The sequence below is a fragment of the Rana temporaria genome, chromosome 3 (assembly GCF_905171775.1).
Source record: "Rana temporaria chromosome 3, aRanTem1.1, whole genome shotgun sequence".
Taxonomy (NCBI): Eukaryota; Metazoa; Chordata; class Amphibia; order Anura; family Ranidae; genus Rana; species Rana temporaria.
In genome coordinates, this window is record NC_053491.1 from 382,296,885 (window position 1) to 382,313,738 (window position 16,854).

General features: G+C 43.9%; 1 protein-coding gene across 7 annotated transcripts in view; it reads right to left on the bottom strand.

Annotated features, from left to right (window-relative positions):
- Window positions 1-16,854, bottom strand: part of CNOT4 (CCR4-NOT transcription complex subunit 4) — a 161,949-nt gene that overhangs the window by 102,449 nt on the left and 42,646 nt on the right. For all 7 annotated transcript variants that reach the window (XM_040345668.1, XM_040345669.1, XM_040345671.1 and 4 more), the window contains exons 2-4: window positions 16,327-16,606; window positions 7,268-7,465; window positions 1,101-1,187 (exon numbers count right to left, since the gene is read on the bottom strand). In XM_040345668.1, coding sequence (XP_040201602.1) covers window positions 1,101-1,187; window positions 7,268-7,465; window positions 16,327-16,500 — 459 coding nt within the window. In that variant the 5' untranslated portion in view covers window positions 16,501-16,606. The remainder of the gene's footprint in view (window positions 1-1,100; window positions 1,188-7,267; window positions 7,466-16,326; window positions 16,607-16,854) is intronic.

Here is a 16,854-nt window from a genome sequence, read left to right on the forward strand (position 1 = left end):
AGAAATCTCTATTTGTATGAAAAAAAGGACAAAAAATTTGTTTGGATACAATGTTGTATGACTGAGTAATTAACATTCAAAGTGTGAGAGCGCTGAAAGCTGAAAATTGCTCCGGGAACGAAGGTGGTTTAAGTGCCCAGTAAGCAAGTGGTTAAAGGAGGAGATGTCATTTGAGGGGTGTTTTTTTTTTTTTTTTTGCAGCATCATACTTTACTAGGTGGATGCAGCATCCATCCAAAGCCACATCTTTCCCCCGCCAGCTCTAACACTGAGAACCGAGAGATCTAACACCACCGATCGCTCAGTTCAAGGGGTCCATGAGCAAAGAGCTGGTGACTGTCAGTCCCCACTCTCTGCTCCCTCCGCTGCTGAAAGAGGCTCACAGGAGCGCAGAACGAACGAGTACAGCCAAAACGAGCTTCTTCAACCCCCTGCAAAGCAACATGCACTTACAGCAGTCGATTTGGGACACCTATAGAACTGCTCAGGGCTGTAAAACACTGTGAACATGTTCACAGGAGGAGGGACCAAAATACGATATTCCGCTGTTCTTTTAATCTACAATAAGCAGGTAGGGCAGAATACCAAGGAAGCAGGTTGGGCAGAATACCAAGGAAGCAGGTTGCTAAACAAATGGAAAGGGAATGGGCGTTCCTATGGTGAGAGAAGGTGATTGACGGCCGGCCCTGGCACGTCACGCTTCTCCGGAAATAGCCGAAATAGGCTTGGCTATTCACGGCGCCTGCGCATAGCCTGTGCGCAGGCGTCGTGAATAGCCGAGACCTACTCCGGCTGTCTTCGGGGAGCGTGACGTGCCAGAGCCGGCCGTCAATCATCCTCCCTCTCCATAGGCACGCCCATTCCCCGCGGGAGTCGGATTCTTCAATCAACGATACCACAGTGAGTACGGGGATTAAAAATTTAAGACCGGCATACCGTAGCTCGCGCTACGATGCCGAATTTAATGGTCTAATGATGGAAAGGAGGGTGAACTACCGCTTTAAGTACATCTACGTGGAGGCGTATAACTTTGAACCTAGTTATTTTTGCTTTATGTACTCAGAAAAAACAAAACAAAAAAAAAAAAAACATTTACTGACCTGTGAGCCAGCATAGGATGTGCTGTTGTTGATGACCACTTTGTGTATTTTACCAAATTTTCCAAAGTATTCTGGTCGTTTTAAAACCTGTAAACGAGAAAAAAAAAAAAGCAATAATTAAAAATGTAACAATATATTCTACAAAAAGTTGATAACTTATCAAGGTATTCAATCATTATGACAGATAGCAGATCAAACATTACTTTGATGTGAAATTTGTGAATGCGGCTCTTTATCTTCTCAGATGGTAAATCTGCCCATTCCTCTTGGCAAAAAGCCTCCAGTTCCTGGAAGTTCTTGGGCTGTCTTGCATGAACGGCACGTTTGAGATTTCCCCAGAGTGGCTCAATGATATTGAGGTCAGGAGACAGATGGCCACTCCAGAACCTTCACTTTATTCTGCTGTAGCCAATGACAGGTTGACTTGGCCTTGCGTTTTAGATCATTGTCATGTTGGAATGTCCAAGTACGTCCCATGAGCAGCTTCATGACTGACGAAAATGTTCCTACAGTATTTTTTTCATAACATACTGCATTCATCTTGCCAGCAATTTTGACCAAATCTCCTGCGCCTTTGTAGCTCACACATCCCCAAAATATCAGCAATCCACCTCCGTGTTTCCCAGTAGGAATGGTGTAACTTTCATCATAGGCCTTGCTGACTTCTCCCCAAATAGAGAGTTTATGGTTGTGGCCAAAAAGCAGAATTTTGGTCTCATCACTCCAAATGACTTTGTGCCAGAAGGTTTGAGGCTTGTCTCTGTGCTGTTTGGCATATTGTAAGCGGGATACTTTGTGGCATTTGCGTAGTAATGGCTTTCTTCTGGTGACTCGACGATGCAGCCCATCTTTCTTCAAGTGCCTCCTTATTGTGCATCTTGAAACAGCCACACCACATGTTTTCAGAGAGTCCAGTATTTCACCTGAAGTTATTTGTGGGGTTTTCTTTGCATCCCGAACAATTTTCCTGGCAGTTGAGGCTAAAATTTTAGTTGGTCTACCTGACCGTGGTTTGGTTTCAACAGAACCCCTCATTTTCCACTTCTTGATTAGAGTTTGAACACTGCTGATTGTCATTCTCAACTCCTTGGATATCTTTTTACATCCCTTTCCGGTTTTATACAGTTCAACTACCCTTTCCCGCAGATCCTTTGACAATTCTTTTGCTTTCCCCATGACTCAGAATCCAGAAACGTCAGTGCAGCACTGGATGAAAGATGCAAGGGGTCTGTCAGGAGTCCAGAAACTCATTAATCTTTTATACACACACACACACACACACACACACACACACACACACTAATTACAAGAAAACAGATCACAGGTGAGGATGGTTACCTTTAATAGCCATTCAAACCCCTTTGTGTCAACTTGTGCGCAGGTTATCAGGCCAAAATCACCAGTCATTATGATTTAAAAAGAGTAAACACAGTTGATTGATAAATGGCTTCAGCCAAACACTAACCATGAATGAAAGGAAAAGTTTTTTGCAATTTTATTCAGTCTCTGAAAAATGGCCAATAAATCAAATTCTGCCAGGGTATGTAAACTTATGAGCACAACTGTATACAGGCGGTCCCCGGGTTACAAGCATCAGACTTACAAATAACTCCTACTTACAAACGGACAGAGACAACAAGAAGTGAGAGGAAATCTACCCCTAGGAAGGGAAATTAGTTATGGGAAAAAGCTTTCTCAGCTAAAGCTTCATCACCAATTCTTGTTTCCACAACAACCCAACAATTTCCAAATCCAATTGTCATTGGAACAGAATGTAAGGTGTAATCTTCTGAACAGGGGCAAACAAATGTTACGGCCAAGCTTACAAATTGGCTGGAGCTACCTGTTCCGACATGCATACAAATTGAACTTGAGAACAAACCTACAGACCCTATCTCGCTTGTAACACGGGGACCGTCTGTATAGTGGAGCGCAACCAAAAACTCATCAATCAAGTCCAACCGTAGTGTAACTTTCAGTGACAGTTCACTGATATCCATTGACTTCAGTGACCACCACCTCTAGCTGGAATGGCTGCTCACCTCCCAATGTTGACCCCAATACAGAGTCGCACACGCTTGGTGAAATCTCTCAGGATACCTTGAGAACACAAATCCTCATCACAGTGCACCTAGACAGCTCAGACCTCCTCCCGGGATCTCGTTCAGTCATGTGTAGCCATGTAAAACAATGGCAAACCATAGTGCTCTCGGATAACATTTATTAAAACTTAACTCGGGGATAAAAAAAACTCATACAAATGCGAAATACATGCATATCATATCCCTCACACACAGAGCGAGTAGATTTCCATAATGTTGGCTAGTTCCTGGGTTTATATTTTTGTGATTTACGAACAGGGCAGCATGTAAGGGTGGAAGTTAACATCAGAATCGATTAGATTCAGGGTCAGGAACATCATTTCTGGTTTTCTCTTAGCCCTGAGTGATAGGTTCACATCTTAGATATGCCACTTCCTGTTGAGGAGTAAGGCGTAAGTTCCCACAAGGTAGACATTAAGCAGGGAGGAAGAGAATATGATGTCACGTGTGGGTGGAAGTCCCACAAATTACAGGTAGGAAGAGTATATGATGTCATGTGACAACATCCAGTATCACCCATGATGATCCCCCTCAGCTGAGTATACAGGTGTCCGCAATTGTGTGATTATTAATGATAAGGTTAATTTATTCATTCCTCTCATTTTGGACGGCTCCTCGCCTGCTGAAGAAGCTCATTAGAGAGAGTAACGCGTACAGGTGCGAGGTACCGCCATTTAGGAAGTTTTTCCTCTTCTCATGATTGACGATATGCATGCATTTCACGATTGTATGTGAAAATGTTATCAGAGTTACGTTTTATTAAAGGTTATTAGCAGAGAGCACTATGGTTTGCCTTTGTTTTATATGGCTACACATGACTGAATGGAGATCCAAGAAGGTCTGAGCTGTCTAGGTGCATAGACATGAGGATATGTGCTTTAGGTATCCTGAGAGAGATTTCACCAAGCGTGTGACTCTGTAGTGGGGTCCATATCGTGAGAACCCAGGAGAAGGTCTGTCTTGTCCAGGAACACCAGGAGGAGGAAGGGTTTCCCGAGGCATCCTGAGAGATAGTACAACAGGCTTGTGCGACTCTGTAGTGGGGTCAATATTGAAAGGTGAGCAGGCATTCGAGTCATATTTTGTTAATATTTGGAATTGAGTTATGAGTTTTTGGTTGCACTACACTATTATATAATTTTGATTATTACCTATTGAGAGTCACAAGTGGATACACTAAGTGGAGTGGGCAGCAATCACATCAAGCCTATTAGTAGGTTAATTATATTGATTATTTTATTTTCACAATAATTTTTTTTGCGCCGATTAAATATATTTTTTCACTTTAAGAATATATTAACAATTTGTTTTACGCATGTTATTTACCTGTAAAACCCTCCATTGTGCAGATAGCCAAGGGCCCTGAAGCAGCTGCTGGGAGCCACCATCTTTGGTATGTCACCAGCCCCAGTAGACTCACAGCTGTCACCAAGTGCCACTCTATAGTATTCCCCTTCACTCCCCCCCCCCCCCCCCCAATAAGCTACATAAAAGATTAGTTATGTGAGGCAGAAAAGCTGGGTCAGCACAAACATTCCCAGAAGAGAAAATGGGTATAAAAAGCAGGAAGGGAGGTGCCTATTCTACGTAAATTTGACTACTTCAGGAAGCGTCAATTCCTAATTGCTGTAAGCTATTAAAAGACTTGATTTTTCTGTCCTTTTACCTGCAATTTAAGTTGGAAACAGTCTTTTAAAAGAGACGATGTCACTGCCCATTCAAGGCAAAGCGACAGTCTCTTGTTAGCCCAACCTCTGACATGCCTCACCTTTGCTACTCCGTTCCTCTATCAAAGCCAGGAGACAAACCCTGTGTAAGCTGCGACAGTGTTTATGTCTGGCGATTGGCATCTAGGCTCGAGCATTGCATCACGGGAGGAGGAGATATTTTAATGGGGCTTCAACGATGCAGTGTGTAGGTAAGGCAAGGGCATGGTCAAGATGAATAACAGTGGATCAAAGGGTGGGCTGTCCTGATTGGGCAAATTACAGTCTCTAAGGCTGACCATACACTGTACAATTTCATTTAGATCCAGCATAAAACAAATACAAGGGCTTTCCTGATGTGATACTTTATGCATAGATTGGTTAGGTTTGTCCTCATATTATAGTTTTGGTAAATATAAGGAAAATTGTACAATGAGAATAGTGTATGGTCAGGCACAAGTCCAGCTTTCAGATACATTTGTGACAATTTACTGCCCAACATTATATGTAAAGCCTCAGCCACACGGCTGATCAAGGCCATACACCGCCAAGAATCAGTGTAAATCTGCGCTGGGTATTCACAGGCGTTTGCACAAAGCTCAAATGTGCTTTAACAGCATAACCTATCGGTTTGTGACCGATTTGAAAAGGGGCCGTGGATGTACAATCTGCATCCAGGGCTGCTCAAATGCCCATAATAATTTATAAAGGCTGCTGGGCAAGGCTGATCCTAAACACCTGTGAATATCTGGTGCAGATTAACACTGATTCTTTGAAGTGTAAAGCCCTGTAACACACACACACACACACACACACACACACACACAGATATCTGATGGAATCTAATCCGATGGATTTTCTCGTCGGATAACCATCAGTCAAAAATCCGACCGTGTCCAAACGTGGTGATGTAAAACACTACGACGTGCTGAGAAAAATTAAGTTTAATGCTGCCGAGCATGCGTCGACTTGATTCTGAGCATGCATGGATTTTTGACCGATTGACTTCCACACAGACGATCGTTTTTTTCCCATCGGTTTTTTATCCATAGGAAAAATTTAAAACATGTTCTATTTTTTTTTAACCGATGGAAAACAAATCAATGGGGCCCACACACGATCGGTTTGACCAATGAAAACAGTCCATCGGTCGGTTTTCATCGGCCTAACCGATCGTGTGTACAGGGCTTAAAGCTCTGTGCTGGTACAATGAACATGAGAAAGTCACACACTTATTTATTAGGAATCCATGCCATTATTTCTTAGTGCAAACCTGTGTTTCTCACACTAAGGGCACACACACTTTTTCCCCCATTTTGCTGAGATTTCCTCCTCCCACTTCCAATTGTATCTCCAGGACAGGAAGTGAAAAGAAATTTCTCAAACAGTACAAAGCAAAAAATAAACACACACAGGAATTTTAACCCTTCCCTACTTTATCCAAAAAAAAAAAAGTATTTGTCTTGACACACACTAACTGCTTAAGGACCCAACGTTTTTCTGACATTTGCCGTTTATAACGTAAACATTTTTTGTATGGTTTGCTAGAAAATTACTTAAAACCCCCAAATTTTTTTTTAGCAGGGAACCTTGGAGAATAAATTGGTGGTCATTGAAATGTTTTTTTAATGTCACACGGATTTTCAAACCTTTTTCTGTGAAAAAGTTTCTGTAGAACATGAAAAACTATGTTACGCTAGTAAATAGATACCCAACATGTCATGCTTTAAAATTGCTCAAAAACGGCAGTACTTAAAAATCTCCATAGGCGCTTGACAAATGTTTACAGGTTACCAGTTTAGATTTACAGAGGATGTCTAGTGCTAGAGATATTACGCTCGCTCAGAAATTCATGGCATCACACGTGTGGTGCAAACACAATTTACATATGTGGGAGTGACCTATGTGAGCATAAACCCGGTATTTAACGTCAAAGTAAGGACATAAATTCCCAGTTAGGCAGTCGGCAAGTGGTAAAGCAGAGTTCCAGGAGAAGGAGAAAATCTGTTCCAATCGCCTCCGGCGACCAAAAGCAAGTGGGAGCGGGTACCTGTCAAAATCAAGTACCTGGCCACCCCTTCTCCCCACAAGCCGTTTCCCAAACAGGAGCCAGGGAGGAGGCTTTAAAGCGGAACTTCCCCTTTTTGGTGGAACTACACTTTAGAAACCATTCAAAATTGGGCAAAATGCTGGAATCTTTCAACAGATCAGATTTCATTACAAAAGATTGATATTTATCCTTTAGCATATAACATGGATTTTCATTTTCTGCTACAGATAACCAAATACTTCTACTATATTTATCAACATCAGCCTAAAACTTGTGTTTCAATAATGCACATTTTTTGCAGTCATGTACCTCTGGGTCTGCGAGGCGTTGTGAAAGGCCCACTACAAAGACTAGATTTTTCTGAACCACGCGCACGCTGGCCAAATGCTTTCGGTTTTCTGAAATTTTCTGTTTGCGTTCATTCTGTTTCTGCTTTTTTTCGTTCTTTATCCTCTGCAGCTCTTCCTGGGAGAGAGGTTTGTAGACAGCAGGGTCTTCTGGATATGGCTGTGAGACAGGAAATGGCCTTTAAAAGAACAGTCACTCACAATTTCTTTTAATAAAAAATAAAATACAGGTCATCCAATTTTTACGATTTTTACCCCCAATAATAGTGAGATGGTGGGCCTGCAAACCTCTATAGATTAAAAGGCACATGCCAAACAAAACTGAAAATTTAAATGTAAACCCCAACACTGACCTTTTATTTGCTCCCTTTTGGTCTGTTACAAATACCTGTTGATCCTGCCAGAAATCCAGAGGGTTGATAACATTGCAGAGAGAGAACAAAGTTATCAGCTATGTCCAAATTACCTCTGAATTACAAAATATTTGCTGCATGGAATTCTACAACTCATGATACATTAGTGATGGTCACTGGGATGAATTCCCCCTTACAGATAACTAAATAGATCATGAGTGGGAACTTATCTGAGAGGCACACGTTTCTCAAGAAACCCCAGGCAACCTCTATAGGAACTCTAGGTTGAGAAACTCTGCCCTAGGGTCACAACACTACTTCTCCACAGATACAATATGGTAAGTTAGAGTTGTCACCCTAGGTGAGAGGTGTGAAGTTTGTTAAAGCGGTGGTTCCCCTAAAAATAAAATTTTGACATCGCATTTAGCAAATAAATTACAATTAGAATCGGCTTGTTTTATTTAAAAAATACCTCCGTACGTATCGTTTCCTATATTCGGTCCCACCGCCACTTCCGGGTACAATGCAGGCGGTGGGCGTTCCTAATTGATTGACAGGCATCCGACCGACGCATCCATCGCGTCACGAGATGCCGAAAAAAGCCGAACGTCGGTGCGGCTCTATATGGCGCATGCGCACCGACGTTCGGGTTTTTTCGGCATCTCGTGACGCGATGGATGCGTCGGTCGGATGCCTGTCAATCAATTAGGAACGCCCACCGCCTGCATTGTACCCGGAAGTGGCGGTGGGACCGAATATAGGAAACGATACGTACGGAGGTATTTTTTAAATAAAACAAGCCGATTCTAATTGTAATTTATTTGCTAAATGCGATGTCAAAATTTTATTTTTAGGGGAACCACCGCTTTAATATCAGGATCACCAGGTGAAAAGGAAAATAGCATTTGTAAAAAGTAAGCCAGACCTCAAATTTTCCACTTGCGAGTGGAAAATTAGGTCTGGCGAGAAGCTGGGCAGCCTGGGAGTGGAGTGCCATCGGGGCCATATATACTGTAGGTAGAAAATGGTTCAAAAATGCTTGCTTGTTCAACTTTTTAAATAAGGGCTCAACTTGATTCTCAGAATACAAAAATGTGTGATTTTGTGGCTGAAACAAACAATTTTCTAAACTTAAGTGGTGGAGTCGATCAAAAACAGACCAAAAATAAAAACCTAGTGTATGAGCAGGCTGAAGTTAATCCTGGAAGCACAGCAAAGTTCTTTCCCCTGCCAAACTTTTGTGCAAACATGGAAATTGACAGATCTTTATCAAATGCAAATTCTGTTTTGAACAATTTTCTAAGGGGGCAAAGTGAATCGGCAATGTGGGATGAGGCGGCCGCAATGGTGGGCGCAGTGAGGCCGCAATGGTGGGCGCGGTGAGGCCGCAATGGTGGGCGCGGTGAGGCTGCAATGGTGGGCGCGGTGAGGCCGCATTGATGAGCACAGGTGAGGCTGTGCTGAGGGGAACTGCTGCATCGGACCAATGCTGCACCCACCTAGGCAAGTATGATTCAGTAATAAACATACTTCCAACAACTAATCGGGCAAAAGAAAAAAGAAAAAGCACACAAAATGCAAAACGTATAAAAAATGTGTGCGCAAAAATGCAAAGTACACTGCAGAAAGGGATCAAAAGCAAACTGCATAGATGAACGGTAGCTGTAGCAATTGTCTAAGAAAGCTTATCATGTGTTCTATATGATCAAAAAATAATTTTTTGCTCTTGGGTTTAGATACTAAAAAATGCATACTGGGACATTAGCTTGCAGATTGAAACACACCCAACTGCAAGCTCTTTGCTCCTATACGGAAACCCACATATAAATGAATAAAAAAAAAGGGGGGGGGGGGGGGGATCGCAAATCAGATTCAAAACATGCCTAAGGCTGCATTCACACCCAAGCGTTTTCAGCTGATAAAACGCTAAAAAAAATGCCCAACAAGCAAAATCCCATTCATTTCAATGGCACCTGTTCATAGCTGAGCGTTGTGTCCCCTGAAGCAAACACCTGAAAAACGCCCCAAGCTCAAAGAAGAACAGGAGTTACTTTGGCGCAGATTACAGGCGTTCTTCTGCCTTTTACATTGGTGACCTGAACAAAATTTCAGCAAAAAACACGTAAAAACGTGTGACTTTGAAACATTCAGGTCTGAAAGGAGCCTGAAAACAGGAGAAATGTTAAAATCTGTCAGTTTTTATTACTGTCTGTCCCTGCTGGGAAATGTCATCCCCCTATGTGTCCTTGTGATCACTGTCTTCTAAAGAGAAAGTGAAGGGAAAACCTAAATGTAAACTCTTACCAGAACAAAGGTGAGGGTAAAGCTTCCAATGGGACACATTTTATGGTTACTACGGTCTATTACAGGATTTCCCCTCACTTTGGAAGTTTCTAGTGAAAACCACAACAAAACCTGACAGAACAGGCAAAACATGTTTAAATGTATTCCTCAATAGTCAAAGGATAGCATTCCAATTGGAGTACACCAAATGCCTTTGCATACCTAAATGGTATTGTGTAAAAGTAAAGTGGCATCGCTGTCTACACAGCCTCTACAGAAAGCAGAAGTGTAGGGGGTGACCTGTCCTTAAGGTTCCCCTAACGGGGAAGTTCCTTCAAGGACTGCCGACGGAAATCTCCGAACCTCGCCCGGCATCCAGGCTCATTCTTTAACATCCCCGTGGATTGGAGGATGTTAAAAAAAGAGCCAGGAGGCCGAGTGGCCACTTTCCTCGAAATCCACGTCGCCCTGGATGCCGGCCGAGGTTTGGAGATTTCCGTCGGCAAGTTTGCGCCAGCGCAGTCCTTAAAGGAACTTTCTCGTTAGCCGGAACCATATCGGCAGATCAGATTGCGCCTGCAGAGGAACTTCCACGATACCTGGAACCAGCTTGGCAGATCAGGGGGAACCTGGTAGACCCAACCCACTACAGGCTGCCTGCAGATAACTACAGCAGGCGGAGACCAGACCAGTCACCCTACACAAGGAGAGAGAGCAGCAGTGACTGGTCTTTATTACAAGAAATACAATGGTCACGTAAGAAAACATGTCTGTGGTATTTCATTTTATCCCAGGAGTTCAACTTTTAATTTCTCATGACCAGTGACCAATTTTAAAGCAGTTATTAAAGTGGGCCTTTACCTGTAAAAGGTCAAACGCAGTCTCTCTCCCCAAGTCTGAAGAAATTGCAAGTTTATTTGATTGAACCTTCTCGCACTCCATCGTCTCCTAGATGAGGATGAACTCGCTTTGGCCTGGCCTGCCTGTAGCCTCCTGGGATACACTCAGTAAACGGATAAAAAAAATAGAAGCCGCACACCAGAACTCGGCTCTTTTTCCCGTGTTTGAGATTTGTCCCCCAAAAAAAAAAAAGGTCTGCATACATTGATGTCTCCACCTAAAACTACCGTATATACTCGAGTATAAGCAGAGTTTTTCAGCACATTTTTGTGTGCTGAAAATGCCCCCCTCGGCTTGTACTCGAGTCACCTTTTTGCGCCTGATCTCCCGGATTTGGGGACCCGGAACCGGCCGGCCGTAGGTCCCCTGGACCGCAATCTTGGCACACATGTAGCTCTACTCTTCCTCTACAAGTGTGCAAAGTTTGTTGTCTAAGGAAACCTACGGCTGGGGAGCACCGATTTTTCAAATCTGGGCACCCCTTCCATAGACTCCCATGTCAAACGTCAGTCTGGTCATGGGCACAGTGAGGCGAGGCATGGGCACAGTGAGGCGAGGCATGGGCACAGTGAGGCGAGGCATGGGCACAGTGAGGCGAGGCATGGGCACAGTGAGGCGAGGCATGGGCACAGTGAGGCGAGGCATGGGCACAGTGAGGCGAGGCATGGAGATGGACACCCTAGGCTTATACTCGAGTCAATACGTTTTCCCAGTTTTTTGTGGTAAAATTGGGTGCCTCGGCTTATATTCGGGTCAGCTTATACTCGAGTATACACGGTAACCTTTTTTGATGCTTTGCACCGCTGCTGGCTTGCTCACAAGGATAGAGGAAGTCTTTCCCTATCCTTGTGAGCAAGCTGGCAGTGGTCAAACACGTCAAGGAAGGTTGGTTTCAAGTGGAGACGTCAATGAATGCAATCTCTTGACAAACCAAAGCAGAGTTCCACCCGTTCTTTCGTTTATTAAAGGGGTGGTTCCCCCTAAAACACATTTCTAACAATAGATTCGTAAGACCCGTTACACTGCGGGTAGGCTGGCTTTTTTTTTTTTTTACATACCTCGATCTCTGCGTTTCGTCCCTTGTCAGTGGGCGTTCCTAGTTGATTGACGTTCCTCGGACGGGCGCATACGTGACGTCACGACTTTCCGAAAGAAGCCGAACGTCGCTGCGCAGGCGCCGTATAGAGCCGACTCTATACGGCGCCTGCGCAATGACGTTCGGCTTCTGTCGGAAAGTCGTGACGTCACGTATGCGCCCGTCCGAGGAACGTCAATCAACTAGGAACGCCCACCGCCAAGGGACGAAACGGCGAGATCTCGGTATGTACGAAAAAACAAAAGCCAGCCTACCCGCAGTGTAACGGGTCTTACGAATCTATTGTTAGAAATTTGTTTTAGGGGGAACCACCGCTTTAAGTCAGCAGCTACAAAAATCACAACTGCTGACTTTTAATAAACCGACACTTACCTGCCCCACAGCCTAGCGATTCGGCCGACCGGAGGCTCGCTCCTCTCCCCCTCCTCGATGCCGTCATAGTAACAGTGGGCACCTGGCCGTGAAAGCGTAAGGCTTCACGGCTGGACGGGCATTGCGCATGTCACGCTGCGCTCTCCTATTGGCCAGCCGATCTTCTGGGACCTGAGTTGTGTCTCAGAAGATCGCTGGCAGGGAGGGGCCACCTAGGGCAAGAGGAGTCGTCACCTAGGAGGCCGAAGAAATGAAGCAGGAAGTGGGACATGTAGTCCCACTAAAAAGAGGATACACACTCGCCCCCCCACAAAAATGACATGTCAGGGGGTAAGGAGTGCTTAAGGCGGTGGAACTTGTACTTGTGGGTGGAACTTTAAATACAGAAAGAAAAGCTACGTTCTGGAGTTTGGCTTATAGTTTTCATACTTTTGACAGAGTGGAGATGAAATGTGGTAGGACCATGGTTTGGGTATGTTCTTCTGGGATACACGTCACATGTACTAGGAAGCTGCAGGACCAATCTCACTGTATGCAGCCGGGGTCCGGTGGTGAGTCATCAGGAAATTACTGTCTGTTCCCAAATCCAAGACGGCGGTGCAGAAAATTCAAAGACCTGAGAAGCATCAGCTGAGCAGGAGACACCTCTGGACATCGTGTACTGACTTGGTTATTAGGGTTCCTTCACACGTGTCAATACGCTGTGTTTATGCACCATTTAATGAGCATTTTTAAAGCCTCATGACCAGCCTTCAAGGTCTGCTGTGAATAATACTATGCCACCACACAGTGCTGTTCAAACAAAAGCAATAGCGTTGTGTCGTATTGAAAATTAACCACTTCCCCGAGAGGATTTACCCCCTTCCTGACCAGAGCACTTTTTGCATACGGCACTGCGTGGCTTTAATAATTGTGCAGTCGTTGCACCCAAAACAAAATTGAAGTCCTTCCCCCCACAGAGATTTATTTTGGTGGCATTTGATCACCTCTGCAGTTTTTATTTTTTGCGCTATAAAAAAAAAGCGACAATTTTGTAAAAATTTTTTTTACGGTTTGCTATAATAAATATCCCCAAAAATACATATTAAAAAATAATTTCTTTCTTGGTTTAGGCCGGTGTGCATTCTTCTACATTTATTTTTTCAAAAATATCGAAATAAGCATATATTGATTTGTTTGCGCAAAAGTTATAGCGCCTACAAAGTAGGGAACAGATTTATGGCATTTATTATAATTTTTATTAGTAGTAGCGGCAATCTACAACATTATGGCGGACACATCGGACACTATTTTGGGACCATTGTAATTTATACAGCGATCCGTGCGGATTACTGTATAAATGACACTGGCAGGGAAGGGGTTTAACACTAGGGGGGCGATCAAGGGGTTAACTGTGTTGCCTTGCTGTGTTCTAACTGTAGGGGGGATTGTCTCACTAGAACATGACAGATCACTGCTCACAATGACAGAGCAGTTGATCCCTGTCATGTTGCTAGGCAGAACAGGGAAATGCCTTGTTTACATAGGCATCTCCTAGTTCTGCCGCTTCGTGTCACGATCGCAGGCCCCGGTGGACAATGAGTCGACGGGACCCGCGGGCATGCTCACGTAGTAGGCTGTGCACGCCCACTATGCCACGATTTAAAGCGGATGTCCGCTGAAAAAAATAAAATATTAAAAGCCAACAACTACAAACACTGCAGCTGCTGACTTTTAATATTAGGACACTTACCTGTCCTGGAGTCCAGCGCCGTCCGCAGCAGAGGACGAGCGATCGCTCATCACTCTGCTGCCCCCCCGCCATCCTCGGTGAGGGAACCAGGAAGTAAAGCGTTCCAGCTTTACTGCCCGGTTCCCTACTGCGCATGTGCGAGTCGCGCTACGCCTGCCGATTGGCTCCCGCTGTGTTCTGGGAGCCGAGTGTTCCCAGAACACAACTTGGGGGGGGATGGGGGTTGGGAGGAGACTTTATGCCTGCAGTTTACCCGAGACTGTGTGGCCGGAAGTGGGTGCAAATACCTGTCTTTAGACAGGTATCTGCACCCTCCTCCCCCCTGAAAGGTGTCAAATGTGACACCGGAGAGGGGGAAGGTTCCGATCAGCGGGAGTTCCACTTTAGGGTGGAGCTCCGCTTTAAAGGGCCATTTTCACAGCTGGGCCATTGTGCAAACATATATCGTAGTGTGCTGGTCGGCAAGCGGTTAAGCAGCGCAGCATATCGCTTTCATAAGACATCAATGCTGGTCAGCCGTAACGCTCTGTACCTTTACAGCACCTACATGGTGTGTTGGTAAAGTTGACCTGGACCAAGCTAAGGGTAAAAAAATCAAAGTATAAAAAAAATTCATAAAAGAGCCATCACACCACAACCTGAACACACCACAAAGTAGATAATTTCCTCTACATTACACTTCCTCTTAAACCACTTGAAAGTTTGTACTGCGGCAGGTTGGCTCTCCTGGGTGAATCACCATCATTGTACGTCGGCCCATTTAACAACACTATGGGGCTCCCACGTCGATGGGCACAGCCGCGATGTCTACTGGCCACCCACGATTGCTCCTGAGAGAAACAGGGATCTGTCAATGTAAACAGACAGTTCCCCGTTCTCTTAGGGGATGATAGAAAGATCGCCTGTTCCTAGGGATTAGGAACAGCGATCTGTCTCCTCCCCCAGTCACTACACTGTTCCCACAGTTAGAAACACCTCCCTTGGGAACATTTAACCCCTTGATCTCCACGTAGTGTTAACCCCTTCCCTGCCAGTAACATTTACACAGTAAATCAGTTCATTTTTATAGCACTGATCTCCGTATAAATGTCAATGGTCCCAAAAACGTGTCAAAAGTGTCCAATCTGTCCACCGTAATAAAAAAAATAAAAAAAAAAAAAAAAAAAAAGGCAGATCATGCCATTACTAGCAAAAAAAATAAAAAACTATTTAAAAGCCATAAAATGTATCCCCTATTTTGTAGATGCTATAACTTTTGCGCAAACCAATCAACATACGCTTACTGCGATCTTTTTACAAAAACATATGTAGAAAAATACTGTACATATTGGCCTAAACTGATGACTTTTTTTGTTTATAGCGCAAAAAAAATTCAACCGCGGAGGTGATCAAAAATGTGTGGAAAAAAAAAAAAAAAAAAAACATAAAATGTTATTTGGGTACAACGTTACGACGTGCAATTGTCAGTTAAAGCAACGCTGTACCGTATCGTAAAAAAACAGCCTGGTCATAAAGGGAGGTAAATCTTCTGGAGGTCAAGTGGTTAAGCATTCTTGAAGCTTTTTTAAAGCTTCATAAACACAACAAAAACACATCATGAACACATCATAAATGCTATAGGCACATTAATGTGCATGGCTTTGTTTTTCATAATCAACACACGTGTGAATGAGCCCTTACAGATTTTGTAGCTGCGGATTTCATTTTCAAACCCTCTTGTGAAGTTCCTCTTTAAGTAGTTAATAAGGGTTTATACCATTAAACTCCACAGAATGCAAGATGATTAAAGAGAACCTGTCATGCAAGAAATATGGAGCCTGCCGCTGCTGACCCTTTTCAGAAATTACTAGCTGCCTGGCTGTCTGCGTTTTAGGGCCAGTTCACGCCAGACGCAGTTCCGTACAGCCCTGTGCGCATTTTTTCTGCACTAAAAATGCATGAGCAGAGTTTTCCATGTATTCCAATGGCTCTAGTTCCCACCATACAGTCAGTTTTCAGTGCAGAGACTGACTGTATTGGTGCAGAAAAAACGGAACTGCATCTGGTGTGAACTGGCCCTTAGTGTTTTCTGAAACACTGACCAGGAACAAAATATGCATCTTCTGTATGTCAGAACTCCTTGTTTGCATAATTTTCCAGGAAAGTGAGATGAATATCAACAAAGCTGGCCGTTTAGAATGACAGCCAGGTCGCCAGATCTTTAAGACATTAGCAATGATGACCTCCATGACTTCCTTAATACAGGCTTGCTATAAGGCCCAGAGCAGAATTTTCCCAAAGCTGACCTTTCTGCATGCGGGACAGAGCCCGTTCTCGTCTGTGCGTATACGATGCCAACAGAAGCGGCATATTTGATATCCACATGTGCAAGGGAAAAAGTTAATGTCATCTATCTCCAAAGGCTCCATGCAAAGAGGGCACTCCACAGGATCTTCCTTCACGTCAGGGCTGCGCGACATCTTGAAAAAATCCCAGAAATACAGGAGTAGAAAGCAAAACAAAAAAAATGGTATTTTCCAGGCTGAGAATAACTTAGTGAAATTAAAATTTGTTGGATGCAGCGATCTGAAATAAGAGAAAACAAAAAAATTAGCCATAAATATACATCACAAAACCCCAAATTCACAACTTCATGAACGACATGTAGTAAAAGAGCAAAGGAACATACTTTTTAGAACCCACCTCCTTTGCTACTGTTACCTTGTTCATACTCCCCCACTACTCTGTTCTCCAACCAGAGCCCTTGAAAACACCCAGCACTTCCAGGTTGGGGGGGGCATGCGATTGTTTTGCCGTCCTCTGAGGATGCAGTG